Raw genomic sequence first — 19,207 nt, forward strand, 5'->3', positions numbered from 1 at the left:
ACACAGTAAAATACTGGTGCAGTATCACAACATTAACCAATGAGTTGACATTTAGAAAACTAATGAGGCAACAACTAATCTAATGACTGTCAGCACATCACTGTGTGTGTGTGTGTCTCAGGGTCACTGTGTGTGTTACTGTGTGTGTGTGTATGTGTGTGTGTGTGTCACTGTATATCACGGTGTGTGTCTCACTGTGTGTGTGTGTGTGTGTGTGTGTGTGTGTGTACGTGTGTGTTGTGTGCACCTGCACTAACAACAGAGCTGACAGTGTGAGCAGATGTGTCACATTTCAGTCCAAATCTCACACACACAGTGACACACACACACACACACACACACACACACACACACACACACACACACACACACACACACACACACACACACACACACACACACACATCCAGATACAGTTCATCATTAACTGACAAACTAAATAAAAATCCAATTATTTAAGCTCACATTTAAAAATAAAAACCCAGAGAAACACACACAGACACGCATGCACACACACACATTATGGGGACTGGATTTTGTCCCCATAATGTGTGTGTGTAAACAGATTTAGGTCCCCACAACATAAGGAATACCAGGTACGGCCACACACACACAGCTGGTCATCCTTAAATCTGGTTAACAGCATATAATTCCAGATAATCCTAAAGTTGTGTATAATCTCGTTAATCTCAGGACATTAAAGCTCAGGTCAGGTGAAAAGACAAAGTTTACACGAACGGAAAACACAGATTTCCATGTGATTTGGTCTCTCGTTTACATAAAAACCCAGTTTTTATCACAGAAAACCATTATTTCTAAAAACTCCGGCCAAAGTGGAGATTTCTGATAATGTCGGTTATGTGTCGTCGTGTCAACTGGTAGAAACGGGGTTTGAGGTTCTCAAGCGTAACATTATGCACCAGAAAATGCTTAACGGCATGTGAGCGCCCTATTGTTTGGCTATCGTGGACGCTGTTAAGGTGGAACTCATTTTTCTGTTTATGCAAATGCTTTTGGCCTGTTTGCATTTGCAAATACAACTGCTATACTATATGGAGGAGCAGAGGCAGAGGAGTGCACGGAGGTCAGCATTTTTCCTGCAGCTTTCCCTTCCAAGACGTATACATTTACCTGCCAACATCGACAATTTTGGATCTGACCTGGGCGAACTGCATGCGGTCTGGTGGGCAGACTTCGAGAAAGAAGTCGTCCACCTGGAGGAATGGCATGAGAACTTCAGTGTTGTTCGTGTTGTTGATTCTGAGGATTCTGATTGGCTTGCATGGCTTTATCCTTCTCCCTAAACTGCCGCCCATAGATTTGGCGGCGCTTGACGGCGTATTTATGTGGGTTGATAGGAACACAAACACACAAACATCTTGCAACATTGCACTACTAGTCCTAGCCATCTTAGCTGCCAAAAGTTGTATAACTTACAATTTCGTAGGCAACCACAACTCCACAAGTCAACTCAAGTCCGAGATAGGAACTTCCTGCAGAGCCGGACTCGGAAAACCCGGATCAGTTGAGTGAGTGACTCAGAATAACCCGAATCCTTAAAAAGAATCGAGTTTGCCAGGCCTACGCCACACATCCGATTTCTAAAGCTGAAGTACACAAAAACGGTTCTGAATATATCAGACAGCTGAGTTTATCTGTGATCTAATCTGTTGAGCAGGAGAAAAGCCACTCGTGATAGATAAGTTATGCCTGCAGAGACTGTGAGGACAATATCAAACTGTCTCTGGTTAAGCCAATACATCCATGGGCTGAGCTCACGCTAAGCATACGGTGCAAATATCATCCATCCTCTGAAATGTTTGAAACCACTCGCACCTGCGATACCAAGACAGTTCGGTTACGATCAGTTGCATCATCCTGGACTGAACGGCAAGAGAGGTGTCCGAGCGTCACTGGTTCTAGGAATTCAGCCAAGCACATGCGCAGAACGGATCGAGTTTTCGGTACAGGTCGGGTAATGACGCGCACCACACCATTGTTTCAACCGCCAACCAACATTATTACAGCATACGTCTACTTTTGCGTCTTTTATTCTCTTTCTAATCTAATCGTTAAATCTTCTTCTGGCACCTTTAACAAGAGAACAACAGTGGTAGCCCAGTGGTTAAGTAAGTAGACTTGTATTGGGAAGGTTGTAGGACAGATCCACCAGCTCCCAGGGTGTCTACATTATTTAACATAATATTCATAGCTGCCAACTCTCACGCATTTGATTGACGCATTTGTTTGATTGCGTCAATCAAATGATTGACGCACTTTCTCACTTGTGGTGTTCCCGTGGTATGTTATAGCTCGTCGTATTGTGTGAAGGTCGTCATTAGCAACATATGCCATAATACATCCATGGTTCATGGACGTGGATTGTTGTCAATTAGACTGTGGCAGCAGATACAACGAGCTCCCGCTGTGGAGAGGACGTGGACGTACGTGTACATTTACGGCTCACGTATTAAAAAAAAAATTTCGGGTTTAAATCGGGCTCGGGCACAGTTAATGTGTTGGGCTCGGACACAACGTTCACAGGCTCGGGTCGGGCTTGATTTTTGGGGGCCGATCTAAGCTCTATTCTGAATAGCATAAGCATAATGGTGCGACTATCATCCATCCTCTGAAAGGTTTGAAACCGCTCCCACCCACGATACCAAGACAGTTTGGTTACGATACTGAGCGGCAAGAGAGGTCAATAGTTCTAGGAATTCGAGTTCCTGGTACAAGTCTGGTAATGACACACAAGAAGCACATTATCAATGGTAGTCTAGTGGTTTAATTGTTTAGACTTTTGTGGGGTAGGTTGTAGGATCGAATCCAGGTCTGGACTTATTTACTATTATTATTATTATTGTATAAATCATTATGAGTATTAAGCATTAATAATACATAAAGCATATTGTATAAAGCATTAATAAGCTTGGGATGCATAATTATTACTATAAATAAATATATTGGGTGTTTTGGTAACCTCGACTGGACCAGCATGCCACGTTGTTTCACTCCAAGGTTTTCTCACAAGTTTGCAGCCCTGTGTATGTGTATGTGTATGTGTATGTGTATGTGTATGTGTATGTGTATGTAGCTGTATGTAAACTTGTGTTAGCAGTTGTAAGCTAATGTTAGCAGGTATTAGTGGGTCTTAGCAGATGTTAGCTAGTGTAAGCAGGTTTAAGTGGGTGTTAGCAGATGTTAGCTAGTGTAAGCAGGTTTTAGTGGGTGTTAGCAGATGTTAGCTAGTGTTAGCCGGTATTAGCAGGTGTCAGCTAGTGTTAGTGGGTGTTAAAGCTCACATAGAGTGGTCCTGTTGCACATATATGTTAGTTATGGAGGTCTACTTACATACATTAACTTGTTTTTATGGTCAAAAACCTCCTAGTTGCTGTAAACGAGCCGCTAGAAATCCTTCTTTTCTGACGCTGTCCTCAGCCGCGATATTTCAGACAAATCTCACCCCCAGAAGACAGACTGTGTTGTGATTGGCCAGCCAGCATAGAGCCTTGCCAACTGTCTTGTGATTGGCCAGTACCCGGAAGTGACATATTCAGCACACAAGCTCTCAGAAGCTCAGCTCCCCCCTCTGGAACGGTGGATGCACTGCTACTCATTATCAAAATATTGTTTTAAGTCAGACCCAGAGTCAGAAGACACTGTGGCTCGTGAAACACCTCCACAACGGACGTTATTCTTCTTCTGTGGTTCAATGTACGCAACCGGATGTGCCCGGACTAGTGCCCGGAGCAGGAGGATCTGCTGTTCAGGATAACCGCTGTTTACGTAGCCGGACCGGGTTTTTTCCGAGATCTCGCTGAGCCTGAGATTACAATAAAACACAGCGTTCTCAGCAGAGAGTTAATAAATAAATAAAAACAGCGTTAATTGGAAATTCCGGTCTAGATCCGCTTTAACAGGTTTTAGCGAATGTTTGCAGGTTTTAGTGGGTGTTAGCTAGTGTTAGCAGGTATTAGCATTGATGAGTTTTTGATGAGTCATTGGTGAGTTTTTGATGGAGTCATGTCTCCAGGTTTCCTCTGAACCAGAGACACAGTGGGAAAATTAAGTGATTCTGAAAAACTCCAAACAAACATCGCACTTCTGTGGCTTTAACTTTGTTAAACAATGCAAATAATAATAAAAAAACAACAACAACATGATCCTGGGGTTTGTCCTCAGCGTCCAGATGGAATCTTTGTCTCAGCACAAAGTCCATCTGCCGACGCTGAACATTGTCATACAGCTGCTGTGAGGAATCTTTGTGGCCTGAATCTGCAGCAGCTGAGTCGCAGGAAAACCCTGACACTGACACACACACACAAACACACACACACACACACACACACACACACACACACACACACACACACACACACACACACACACACACACACACACGCACACACAGCTGTGTCAGTGTACTGCTGGTCCTGGTCCAGTGTGCTGGGACTGTGTGAATCAGGTCAGGAGGGAGTTCAGAATCCTGCAGCTGAAAATGTGTTGATTTGAAGCTAAAATGTGTTGATTTCAGCAAAGTCACAAACTTTCTCTGTCTGTGACTTTTTTTTTCATTCTTTTACTTGAACGTTTTATTTAATCTGTGTCTGTATTTTTGTGTCAAAGTCGTCCCTTCACACACTGGTGTCCTCACAAATTCTCCGTCAAGCGTCAAGTCTGTCACATCAACATCGATAGAAATTAAGTCTCTTTTTTTATCCTCCCTGTCATATTAAAAAAATATATACAAAAAAGTAAAGTAAGTTAATTTAATTAAAATGAATTTAAATATTATAAAAACATTAAAAAAAAACCTTCATAAGTTGTTTTGTTAAAAAAATTGTGTTAAAGGTCACATAGATTGTTCCTGTTGCACATATATGTTAGTTATGGAGGTCTACTTACATACATTAACTTGTTTTTATGCTCAAAAACCTCCTAGTTGCTGTGAACTAGCCGATAGAAATCCTCTTTTTTGACACTTTTTCGTCAGCCGCAATGTTTCGGAGTGAACTTTCACCCCCAGAAGACAGAGTCTTGTGATTGGCCAGTACTATCCAGCACACCCGCTCTCAGAAGCGCAGCTCCCCCCTCTGGAACGGTGGATCCACTGCTCCTGATTATCAAAACATTGTTTTAACAATGTTTAAAAAAAGCTTCTTCACGACTCCCCGCCGAAGTCCCTTTGACGACCTTTGACCCGGAGTCAGACCCAGAGTCAGAAGACACTGCCGCTCGTGAAACACCTCCACAACGGACGTTATTCTTCTTCTGCGGTTCAATGTACGCAACCGGAGTTCCTGGACTAGTGCCCGGAGCTGTTCAGGAGAACCAATGTTTACGTAACTATAACGGGATTTTCAGAGATCTCGCTGAGCCCTGAGATTACAATAAAACACAGCGTTCTCAGCAATGGCTGAACTGTTTGTTTAGAACCTTCAGGGCTTCATAAACAAGGTAATGACGCAGATACACACTAAAAAACAGCGTTAATAGGAACTTCCAGTCGAGTTCCACTTTAAAATTTTATTTTATATTGAAACGTCAAAATATTGTAAAGCTACGACATGGTGTCAATAAATCTGAAAAATGTCACTTCAAGAATTTTATACAAATGTTAGATTTAAAACTTTCCATTTTGATAAAGCTTATAGTTAGAGCTGGCTCAGGGAAACCCAGACCATCTGTTAGTTATGCCGCTATAGACCTAGACTGCTGGGGGAATTCCTGCGGTGCACGCACACTCACTCTCTCACACGTATGAATATGACTACATGGTCATTGACCTTGTTCTTTCTGTCCCTAGTTTTTGTCTTTCCTTCCTTTCCTCCCTCTCTCTCTGTGTCCTCATCTTACAGGTTGAATGATATTATTATTATAATTATCATCATATATGTCATCACCATGACCCTGTGATGGACTGGCGAACTGTCCAGGGTGTACCCCGTACATCAAAGCACATCAAGATAAGTATTATTTACCAGTAAAACAGCAAACTAGTGTTTCATTTGTGTTGTTTGATGAGTTGAAATTCTCTTCACATTATAATGCTATGTGTCTCACTGGTGTCTTTTGGTTCAGTGTATTTTCAGAAAAACTACAAAGATGATCAAACTGTTTATATATAACTTTTATAAATTTCAAAAATCTATTTTATATCATGCCAGTGTCATAACAATAATATCACTATGAGACGTTAACAACCTCATAGACATTGTATTGTAGAATAATCAAAGTTTAAAAAAAATTTTAGTGTTTGCTTTAAAGGAAAAACAATGGATATCGATATTACAAGAATAAAGTCGCAATATTATGAGAATAAAGAATAAAGTTGCAATACTGAGTAAAAAGTTCCATTATCACATTGCAATACTACATAAAAAAAGTTGTGATATAAATACACAGATGTAGGATAACGTCGTAATACTATGTATACAATTGTTTTTCTCTTAATATTACAACTTTATTCTTGTAGTAAAAAATTTTGTACTTTTACTTGTAAAATAAAAGTACGGCAGTAAAGTGTTACATAGTAGAGCATTAAAGCAAGTTGATGTACGTTTTTTATAAAAACACACTTTTATATCATGACTTTTCTATCATTACTGTATGTATTTATTAAAGTAGACATATTATACCCTATTTCTCCAAGTTAACCTAGTTCCCTCGTGTCCTAATAAACATGTCTGTGACAATGTTCATTCCGCTCTTCAGGATATTATTGCCCTCGCCTGCACTCTCGCGTTTTTTAGGGACAAAGTGGAGCTCCGCGAGACAACAATTCCAGGAATGTCTTATTTTGACGTAGCAATGAGTGCGGAAGTCAACATTGTGTGTTTTATCTCCTGTACTTAGACTGAGGACCACAAAAACATGAGTGAGTCATCTTTTTTCACACTTTGCCTACTCATAGAGCCTCCAGAGTCCCAAATATATTATATTATATATTATATAAGTATTAAATTGAATGAATGAAAAGTTGATTTTGCATAATATGTCTCCTTAAATATAAGTATTATTAATTAATTACCTGGGTTAGATGTTTATTTTTATTTTGCACACATGTGATTATTTATTTATGTAGATTTCACAAATATCTGTATAATTTCTTTTAACGTTGTAAGAACGTTGAGCTTCTTGGGAGTAAACAATAAATGTTATTTTATTTAAAAGGTATTTAAGCAGATATATGAATTGATTGATCCGCTCAGAGTTGTTTCCACGACACATCATCACTTATATTAACTTCCTGTTTCCTGTGTTTCGTCTCTAGGAGGACAGAAGGAAACGAGGTGTTTGCTTTTCTCTCGGGTTTCTTCAGAGCAGAATCATAAATCTCATTGTGAAAGTACTGGGACAGGAAGGTGTTGGACAAATGGTTTGTGGAAACATCACGTGACTGCAGTGCAGGGCTGCTGGAGAGCTGAGACCTAGCACATCTTCCTCTCTGCCACCCCAGGATGCTAGCGCAACTAGCGCCAATGCTAATGCCTCTGCTAGTGCTTCTGCCTCGCAAGTGGATGATAGTCCTCCTGTGGATCTGTCTCTTGTGGATGAGACTTGTAGGTGACAAAGCAAGGAGTTTCTCCACAAACTGCTATAGCAGACACAATTTCCTTGAGTAAAGCATTAGGAAGGATGCAGTCTTCTGTAAGATGTGCAGGCACTTTGGTGAGCGGGTCAGGGAAGAGAGGTGATGCCCACGTGCTCAGCCACAGCCAGGTATGGTGCGTAATGGAGATTCAAAAGCACTCTTCTTTGATCAGAACCAAGGAGAGTGATCACGAATAGCTTCTTCTATGCAAGAAAGTTTTTACAATGCAACATAATATTTAAATGAGCACCACCCATAATTGGTCTGGCCCATCCACAAATAGAATCCTGGCGCCATGCCTGGTGGCACCTAGGAGACACCACTAAAGGCCACATTATACTTCTCCGACTGCGTAATGCGTTATCCGACTGCGTCACCACGGAGACGCCCCGAGCCTTTATACTTCTGCGTCGGGTGATGGATACGCACTGCAATTTCCCTCCCGATCAGTAGGGGTCGCTGCGCAAGGTTGTTGTGCTTCAGGCTACAATGAGCAATGGCGTCCGAGAGAGAAAGAGAGAGAAAGATTGTTGTTGTTGAAACAGTGGCCGTTTCTCACTTTTCTGTGTGACGGAACGCAGTTTTAAGATCATTTGAGGCGAGAAATTGGCCATTTAGAGTCTAAACATGTGCTGTGTGTGTTAAGATATGACGTATTTATAGTTTGGCAGCGGCGTTATCGGCGGGGATCAGCTCCGCCTCTGTGGACGCTTGGTGCTCACTGTGAGCCGGCACAGAGCAGCGTTATCTCGGCCTGTCCTGAGGAACAATCGCAACTCTTGCCGTCTCCATTGTCCCTTGACGGAGTGACGGACACTTAAAAAATGTTTCGTGCAGTCGGAGACGACGCAGAGGACTCTGCGTAACCTACGCAGAAAACTTTATGCAGAAGTATAAATTGGGCTTAAAGACCACCAGGAAACACCAAAGGAGAATGCCTAGGACTCTAGGAAACACCAAGACCCCCCCGAAAATACTAAAGAATACCAGGAAAGACCAGGACATTCTAGCATACAAGACAAAAGACCTGGGGAAAAAGCAGGAAATACCAAAACAAACACAAAAAAAGGAACACAACAAAACAACAGAAAAGATCAGGGAACACCACTAAAGATCTGGGAACAGCGGGAAAGATCAGGGAACTTGAGGAGACACCATCAAATCCACTATGGAATACTTCGAAACAACAACAAAAAATACCAAGGAAGGCCTAGGTGTCTGGGAAGCACGAGTAGCCCCCTGAAAATACCAGAAACATTGAGGAAACATCACAGGGACATACCAGTGAAATCTAATGAATACCAAGACATCTTAAAACACCAGGATACACCAGGAAACCAAGTAAATTAATATACCAAGGATCGTCACAAAACACCAGGAAAGACCAAAACATATACTAAAGAACTCAACAACAACATGGAACATGACTAAAGACCTGGGCAAAGCAGGGAAGATCAGGGAACTCAAAGAGACACCATTAGAGACCACCAGGAAACACTTGGAAATAACAATATAAAATACCAGGGAAGGCCAGGAGCCTAGGAAACACCAACCAAATAAATCTACCAAAGAGCTCCACAAAACAGAAGGGAACACCACAAACCATCAGGGAACACCACACAACACCGTACAAAACAACAAACACAAAGAGCACACTTAAGATACTAATAAATACCAGTAGCATCCTGAAAACACCAGGAAACACCACCACCCCCAAATAAATATACCAAGGAACACCAGGCCAGACCTGGAAACAGCAGTAAACATCTGGAAACACCAGACAACTCCTGAAAACATCAGGAAATACCAAAACATACAGCAAGGAACACAAGGAAAGACCTGGGAAGACCAGGGAAGACCAGAGCAATTCTATAAACAGCAGGGAAGACCTGGATACAGCAGAAAATAATTCTGAACAGATGTTTCCTGTCTGAAAAATAATGTACGCCCACACAATTTATCTTCATTCACATGCGAAAACATAAACTACTACAAACAACAAAGTAAACATCACAGGCCACTATTTGGAGATACGTCTACATCAGATACCAGAGGAGAGGCTGAGCTCAATCATCCATTAAGTTTCTACAAACAAACACATGATCTTTGTCCTCAGAAGTTCTCGTCGTTTCAACAGACCATAATACGTCACAGGTTACACCCCCCCCCCCCACCCCTCCCCCAGTCTCTGTGCCGTGAACATGCTAGCGGAGACAAATCTGAGCCCCAGGAGGAAACGGGAGCTGAGTCAGGAGGGAAACAAGGTGTTTGCTGTTCACCTGAGTTTGTCGCAGCACCATCATAAATCTCCTGATGAAAGTTCTGGGTCAAGTGAGGCAGGTGGTGGTGGAGGGACCGTTCACAGTGAAGGGGGACCGACTTCACGGGGTCAGCAAAACAACCAGACAATGATCGAACCTCGGGTATCTTCACTTTCTGCAAAAAGCTGCGATAATCACGGACGAAGGAACGTTTGCACTTTCAGAGTTGAATATCAAGGACGAAAAGGACAGAGGACACAAGCAAACATGTCTCTGCACGTCTTCATTTAAAATTAAAATGAGAGATCATAATATTTTTGTTTTGCTCTCATTAAAATTTATTTAGATTAGAAGACTTAGTTGGCTTAATATTATTTTCTTTACAAGATTTGCCTTTTTAAAATAACCTAAAAACTGGTTTGTGTTTGTCGTGAAACATAAACATTAGTTTAACATGAAATACAATAATATTAAGTTATATATTTACTTCTTAAAACATCAGGGAACTCAAAGAAAGATGAGGAAACCCCTGTAAATGTGTAAATGGTTTTAGTAAACCTTTGAAATGGTTTCTTTGATGTGTTGCTGGTGCTTTCTCAGGGAGTCTCTTTATTGTTGTAGTGATCAGCCTGGGCGTAACATATACAAAAGAGTATATATGCTGATATTTGAAAAGTTGAGCAACACATTACATTTTTCCTCCATTAAATCCCAGAGATTTAAACAGCGACAACAAGCATTTCCACTCCAGTCCAGCAGGTGGCACTGACACACAAGACTAAAAAGAATGCATGAAATTAAATCCATTAACATCAAAACTTGAAAGTCAAGTTTCCAGTGAGAAGATGAACACATTAACACAGAGATATGTTAAGATATTTCATTGTATTAAGGAGCACAAGGTTCCTCATGATGGAGAAGAGTCCACTATATGTTTACAATGTAAGGCTGCAGGCCCGACCTGAACATTGCCTTGTTTGGGCTTCAGTTGACCTAGAAAATGGTTGAGTAGCTGTCCTTGTTTATTCAGAAAAGTGGCTCCTATGGGAGACTGATGGTAGAAGACCAAATATGGGCAGGATGTGATGTATAGCAAGATGAGCAGATAACCTTTAAGAAGTGGGGTCTTGCTCACAGGGAGAGTAACTCTCCGCGAACTGCATCGCTCGGAATAGAAACTTGAATTTGAACTTGTAACAGAATAAAGGTCTAGTTGTTTGGTGAAAAATCTTGTGTCACAGAGTCTCATTCTGCATAATTTCATCACCTATTGTTCTCAAGATGAAGGAAGCCTGACTAAACGACAAAGCCCAACAAATCCGAAAAATTCATCTTAACAAGCCCCGCCCATCCGAAGATTTAAGAATATTGGAGTTCTTACGGTCTGGGAAACAGTTGTCTGGGTCCATGGCTTCTTCTGCCGTCTCCGAGTACTCATCCTCTTCTTCTCCGGGTTTCCTGAGGTCCACTGTACTGCCCTCTGATAGGCTGATGTCGTCTTTCTGCTGAGAACAAGGACAACCAATCAAACTCTGAAGCAACCGATCAAATGAATCACATACAAACATGACATTTATCTGGAAGCGAATCCTGCGCCGTGTTCAAAACCAACCAATTGACTGCGTGTTAACTTTGTTCTCACACAGGAAATCATGAAAACCACATTGTGAACTCAAAACACAAGCTAAGGTTGACCACAGTGGTGGCGCCCTCTAACGGTGATTGGGTGCATAGGTTTAACTTTTTTTAGCTTTTACTGTGACCGTATGAAACGTATTTAGTAGCAATTATGAGTTGAGACTGAGCTGTTAGAGGTTTTTAATGAAAACACTGACGTACGATCACTTTAACTGTGACTAATCTACAGGAAACTCCTCCACCTCCTCCTCCCTCCTCCACCACAGCTGATTTCAAAGGTTCCTGTTTGCTAAGCATCATGGGAGTTTAACCTCACAAAGGGACGAGTGACACGAAGAGAGAGCGAGGAGAGATTTTAGGTTTAATGCTGACGAGGAAAAATCTGGCAACGTTTGCTAAACCTCTGTACAATGACACAGCGGGAGTGCGTGTGTGGGTGTGTGTGTGTGTGTGTGTGTGTGTGTGTGTGTGTGTGTGTGTGTGTGTGTGTGTGTGTGTGTGTGTGTGTGTGTGTGTGTGTGTGTGTCTGTCTGTGTGGTACTTTGTCCACTTTTTGTGTGGGTTTCTTTAGACGTGTAAGTGTGTGTCAGAGATTAGGTGAGTATTCATGTCCATTGGGCTTTGTGTGTGTCCAAAGTTGGCATTTGTCACAGCGTTCGCTCTCTGTTCCCAGAGTCTGAATGTATTCATGAGTTAGCTGTGTTGACTCAAATCGTTAGCTCACCTGTCCACACACACACACACACACACACACACACAAACACACACACACACACACACACACACACACAGACAGCTGACATCTATAATGAGTGGTTTCAATGTATTTCCATTCATACGCTGCTTCTGTAGAGCTGCAGAGAAAAGCTTAAAGCAGTGAAACACACATACACACACATGTGATTACATGTAATTATAATCAATTAATCAACCGAGTGATCAGCTGTCATATCTACGATCTACATCAGTTAAAGGCTCCGTCCAAATACCTCCCCTAACCCTACATTTTTACCCTAATTTTGCGCGTTGACGTGTAGAGGGGAGCAAGTGGGATATGTTATAATTAACCCTCAAAATGTAGTGAGCTCTGATGTGGGCTTAAAACGAAGTGTGAAATTACCCATGATGCTTTGCGAATTCAGCCAGCCGGCTGATATTTTTTCAACAACGATGGCGGCCACATTTGCCGAGGAACTATTTCCTTGTAATACATTTTTGCAGAAAAGCACGTTACAATGTCAAAATGTGTTGGAATATGTTGGTTTGATATACATCCGAAGGACCATTGAGCTTTGAACACTAATATCAGAAAATAACTGATGATTTATGAAAGCAGCTAGCGGCTATTTGCCGAGTGCTTCGAGAGAGTATGCCCGTCATGTAGCTCTACATGACGGGCATACTCTCGAAGCACTCGGCAAATAGCCGCTAGCTAGTTCTGCTACATCTGGGTAGTTTTGTCAGTGTTTGGATGTGTGTAACGACGTTCACTTGAACACAAATACCTTGGACTTCAGATTTTAATCACATTCGTAATATAGCGTTTACGAGGACGGAGAAAAACAAACTCAGCCAACACAAAAGGCAACACAACAGCTGGATCACCTGAATGAAAATAGTATTGCGATCCACGTTCGTTACGTTCACTACGCTAATTTGCATGTAGTGATGTCCCAATTCCACTTCCCTCAACGAGGGGAATTTACGGTTGATGGCACTCAAAACTAAGTGGAAATGTTAAGGGGGAGGTATTGGGATGGGGTCTAAGTCTATGATATCTACGTCACATGTTCACGTCTTTATCTCACTGTTAGACAGACTTTTCCAACAGGAAACTGAAGTTTGTAAACCACTCACTCTCCCACACCAAAGCCCATCAAGAAAATCAGTGATTTTAGCTCGCAGGGACACTGCTGGCCTGCTGCTGCCTCGTGTGGTCACTTTGTGTTTGTAACATACATCGGAACGAAACATTTCAAACACAGAATTCATTAAATAAGACATTAGAACTCAGTGATGGAGGCAGCAGTGGATCAACAACTCCTGTGTGCTGTGATGTTAAAATCACTGATTTTCCCGATGGAATTTGGTGTGGGATAGTGAGTGGTTTACAAAGTTTGGATTTTGTTAATTGTATGTAAGATGTAACCTGAATTCTTGTAAATGTGGATCGAATACAGACACCTGAAACACTGTTGTTGGACTTTGTTGTTGTTCTGCGATGTAAGTGTTAAACTGGCTGTTTTGATGTTATTAAATCAAAGCAGAGTTGCTGCACCTGTTCCTGCACACAACACCTGTACATGTGTCAGCAGGATCACACACACACACACACACACACACACACACACACACACACACACACACACACACACACACACACACACACACACACACACACACACAACCAGATTTATTCCAGTTAATCCACAACATCCACTAATCGCTCATTACTATTAGCATATTAAAGCACAGCTCAGTTTCCTGTTGGAATGGTCTGTCTAACAGTGAGATAAAGACGTGGTCATGTGACGTAGGTATCACACGCACACACACACACAAAAAGATAATCAAGTTGTACCTGAACAAAATGTGCTGACTCAGCATATTCAGGAATCAACGGCAGTGTTGTGTCAGTACATTATTTAAGTGTCTATGTAGGTCACACGCTGGCTCACACACACACACACATGCAGGCTCACACACACACACACACACATGCAGGCTCACACACACAGTTTGTTGCTGAGTCTGCGAGGACGAAGAAGAACGAGCGCGTGAATAATGACCACGTCAGATTATAACGTATGTAACAAAAACAACAATCCACGTTGAATATTCCCACACACACATAAACACACACTTCACTGTACTCTATATACTGTAGATGTGTGTGTGCGTGCGTGTCACAGCTCTAACACACATAAAATAACAGTTTTTAATTTATTATTTTATTATTTCATGTGAATTCTTCAGAGAAAAATGTTTGTTTTTCTGTCGCCTCAAAACTAATCTTAAACTTGTCTAACCTCATAATCTTGTCTAATCTAATATAATGTTTTCTAATCTAATCTTGTCTAATCTAATATCATTTTGTTTAATCTACTCTAATCTTGTGTAATCTAATCTAATCTGGTCTAATCTAACCTTGTCTAACCAAATCTAAACTTGTCTAAAAATCTCATTTATTCTGATCTAATATAGTATATTAAAATAAAATGTTATTAATAAAAATGATCATAGTAAATGATGACAGCTTTTTTTCCTCTTCTGTTTGTTTCATGACTAAGATTTATTTTCCAATTGTGCATTAGTGTGTGTGTGTGAGTGTGTGTGTGTGTGTGTGTGTGTGTGTGTGTGTGTGTGTGCGTGTGCATGCGTGTGTGCGTGTGCATGCGTGTGTGCGTGTTTGTGTGTGTGTGCAAGAGAGAGAGAGGGAGGGAGGGAGAGCACAGGTGCACAACATGATTAAAGAGACATGATGATGATGAAGAGAGTCGGGCACACACACTCGCTCTCTGTCACACACACACACACACTCTCTTTCTCACACACACACACACACACAAAGTCTCTCTCATACACACGCACACACACAGTGACATAAATCTGTCATATTTACACAGAGACGTTTACATGTATTCTTATTATATTATATTATATTTGATGTATAAATAAATGTATAGAGAGTGACACACACAGACACACACACACACACACACACACACACACACACACACACACACACACACACACACAGTGAGGATAAATGATCTCAACAGCTGACACACACACACCTGTTTGTTTATGTCACACAGGTGTGTGTGTGTGTGTGTGTGTGTGTGTGTGTGTGTGTTCTACCTCCTCCCTCTCCTCCTCTTCCTCCTCCCCCTCAGTCTGCTCCTCCTCTTCCCCCTCCCCCTCCTCCTCCTCCTCCTCCCCCTCCTCTTCCTCCTCCTCTGGAAACTCCACGTCTGACTCTCCAGGAGCGATGGGGACACTGATGGTCAGGTTAGGGTTTGTCATGTAGCTGTCGTCTTCAGGGACAACGTACTTCTCTACATGACGTCCTGAGAGACACAGAGAGACACAGTGAGACAGAGACACTGTGAGTGAAATAGACTGACAGAGATGCGTTCACTGAGAGTAAAACAAAGCATTCACTGACAGTAAAACGAAGCATTCACTGACAGTAAAACGAAGCATTCACTGACAGTAAAATGATGCGTTCACTGACAGTAAAATGATGCGTTCACTGACAGTAAAACGAAGCATTCACTGACAGTAAAAAAAAGCATTCACTGACAGTAAAACGAAGCATTCACTGACAGTAAAACAAAGCATTCACTGACAGTAAAATGATGCATTCACTGACAGTAAAATGATGCGTTCACTGACAGTAAAACGAAGCATTCACTGACAGTAAAACAAAGCATTCACTGACAGTAAAATGATGCGTTCACTCTCAGTAAAATGATGCGTTCACTGACAGTAAAACGAAGCATTCACTGACAGTAAAATGATGCGTTCACTAACAGTAAAATGAAGCATTCACTGATAGTAAAATGATGCGTTCACTAACAGTAAAATTAAGTTTTCACTGACAGTAAAATGATGCGTTCACTGACAGTCATACGATGCGTTCACTGACAGTAAAATTATGTGTTCACTGACAGTAAAATTATGCGTTCACTGACAGTAAAATGATGTGTTCGCTGATAGTAAAATGATGCGTTCACTGACAGTAAAATTATGCGTTCGCTGACAGTAAAATGATGTGTTCACTGACAGTAAAATGATGCGTTCACTGACAGTAAAATGATGTGATCACTGACAGTAAAATGATGCGTTCACTGACAGTCATACGATGCGTTCGCTGACAGTAAAATGATGTGTTCACTGACAGTAAAATGATGCGTTCACTGACAGTCATACGATGCGTTCACTGACAGTAAAATGATGTGTTCACTGACAGTAAAATGATGTGTTCACTGACAGCAAAATGATGCATTCGCTGATAGTAAAATGATGCGTTCACTGACAGTAAAATGATGTGTTCACTGACAGTAAAATGATGCGTTTAATGATAGTAAAATGATGCGTTCACTGACAGTAAAATGATGTGTTCACTGACAGTAAAATGATGCGTTCAGAGACAGTAAAACGAAGCGTTCACTGACAGAAAAACGATGTGTTCGTTGACAGTGATACGATGCGTTCACTGACAGTTAGGACTTTAGTGTTCACCTATCACGGCTCCGTTGACCTCTGTGTGGATTGAACTCAGACGCTTGAGCTTCATCATGGCTTTGGCTTCTTTCCTCTTCTGACGACGACGCTTCAGGTTCCCGTTGAAGAAATCCACCACCTGCATCACAGGTGTAAACACAGGCTGTGAGACGACCTTTGACCCTTATCAAACAGACAGACGGAAAGACGAGTACCTGTCGCCGGCACCAGCCCAGGCCTCTGGCGATCCTGTGGATGGCGATGTGAAGGTTGTTCATCTCGCCGTCGTCATCTGGAGCTGAAAGGTTGTCGGAGCTGAAGCTGCTGAGGAGCAGAGCGAGGAAGAGGTTCAACAGCTGTAGAAAGAGAGAGAGAGAGAGAGAGAGAGAGGGCTGTCATTTTTCTGTCAACAAAACATTTACAAAAAATATTACTTACTTACTATGATCATAAATGTTCTAAGATGTTTTGTGTTTTAGGTTATTTTACTGGTGTAGCCTGCTAATGCTAGCTTCATCACAAACTTACTGACCCGACCTTTAATGAATAACATACTGTATTTCACTTAATTGGTTCTGTTTCTTCTGAACTGACCCTAGTGGACAGTGAAGGTACTGCATGTGATATTATCATCACACCAACACACACACACTCATAGTTTCCAGGACAGGTTGATTGCTCAGTGGGCGTTGAATAATGCCTGACATTCTGTTAACTGATCGTCTGCTCTTAGTCAGATTAGTGTGTGTGTGAACAGGAAGTAGGGCAGGTGGATCAGGTAGCAGCTTCATGTGTCTAATGACAGTCTGTTGTGGGCTTTGCTCAAAGGCACATCAGCAAGTCTCTTATGAAAGCTGCAGTAAGTGACACATGTCATCCTGTAGACCAGAGGCCTGTTGCACAAAACTAGGATAAGGGATTAAGCCAGGATAGCTTGGTCATCCTGGCTTAATGTATCTGAGATCTGAGATCTGGTTCCTCAAAAGCAGGATATGTTATGACATAAGTTACCATAGAGATTTATCCTGTGGCCTTAGTCTGGTCTGGAGCAGGCTAAGATCCAGGATTTATTAAATCTCATCCCTCATCACAGCAGCAGTCACCACAAAGGGAAACTATTATTTATTCCACTGTCCACTACACTATGTTTTCACATTCAACTATACCCACGGTCATTATCTAAACATTTGTGATCATTGATGACAATAATTTGATTGATTGATTCACTGATTGATTGAATATTTTCACAGAAATGTTGACGTATTTATACACACCATAAATATAAAACACATCAAAGAGTAACGTGATGTTGCTTTATTGAATAAGGAGAATGCAAGTAAATCAGCTCCTTTCAAACCTTTACTCTTTTGTGTGTATTATTCTTATAAACCTTTATAAGAATAATGCACATTCTATTCTTCTTGTATATTCTTCACATGTCTGTCATTGAAATGAATGCAGGACAAATCCATACACAAATGAAAAGACAAATGAATGGATGCCTCCCAGCAGCTTGTATGCATACAGTTTACAACACAAACCCCATAAGAGGCCAAACATTAATGCAGATTAACTGAAATAATTGAACACATATTGGTCCCTGAGCAGCCGACCACTGTGTTGTCCCAGTCCATGTGTGATGGCACTGTGGGAGCACTCTAAAAAGTCTATTTTACAATCTGATGAAGTGACATTTACACGTTAACTCACAATTTCAACTCCTTTATTATCAGAGTACGCTTAACTTAACTTTTTGGATTGTAAATGTGATGGTTTGGGCGGAGGAATAAGCGTGTATTTCCGCACGACTACTGTACGCATTCAGTCGTCAATGCTTTGCCACACTTTTTTTCTATGGTTTATTATCGTGGCCATGTTTCATTTCTTTTTGATTTGGTGTTTCACTTCCTCATACTCCACCGCAGTTGTCATGGTGAATCTGATAATCTGCGTTCAACAGCGAGGTCTATTTGAGGAAGCCGTGTGTGCGCACCGATCCAGGATTAGTTTCACCTGGTTGATGAATCCGTGTCTGATCATCCTGGTCTTTGTGGAACCATCTGAGCCTGTACACACTTGTTTTGGATTCATTGAACCAAGCTCAGTCATTTATCCTGGATCTGAATCCTACTTTTGTGCAACGGGCCCCAGGTGATCTGAGTAAAAGTAAACTCTGACCAATCACAGGACAGTTAAAGGTGCATTATGTAATAAATCTAAATCAACTGGCCATAAAATCCTCCTAATATGTCACAGAGACTCAGGAATAATGTTCATATAACAAACTGAACTCACCAACAACAACAGTACAGACAAAATATTTACATTACAATTTTTTTTGCAGACTTGCAATCATGTTTATGCTTTGAAATCGTGTTTTGGCATGTGTCTACCAATCATTGCAGTGAGTAGAGTCTCAGCTGCAGAGCAACCACGTGTTGCCAGTTACGTCAAAAAAACTCAGGTCACCTGTTGCTTTGACTTT

General features: G+C 41.4%; 1 protein-coding gene across 1 annotated transcript in view; it reads right to left on the reverse strand.

The window, feature by feature from the left end:
• LOC310937512 (sodium channel protein type 5 subunit alpha-like) overlaps window positions 1-19,207 on the reverse strand; it is a gene marked incomplete at both ends in the record, with an annotated part of 107,106 nt that overhangs the window by 24,819 nt on the left and 63,080 nt on the right. Inside the window, 4 exons of the mRNA XM_083901795.1 lie at window positions 11,237-11,360; window positions 15,355-15,563; window positions 16,741-16,861; window positions 16,938-17,078. Of these exons, the coding sequence (XP_083757921.1) occupies window positions 11,237-11,360; window positions 15,355-15,563; window positions 16,741-16,861; window positions 16,938-17,078 (595 nt within the window). The remainder of the gene's footprint in view (window positions 1-11,236; window positions 11,361-15,354; window positions 15,564-16,740; window positions 16,862-16,937; window positions 17,079-19,207) is intronic.

The sequence above is a fragment of the Microchirus variegatus genome (genome assembly GCF_963457635.1).
Source record: "Microchirus variegatus genome assembly, chromosome: 15".
NCBI lineage: Eukaryota > Metazoa > Chordata > Actinopteri > Pleuronectiformes > Soleidae > Microchirus > Microchirus variegatus.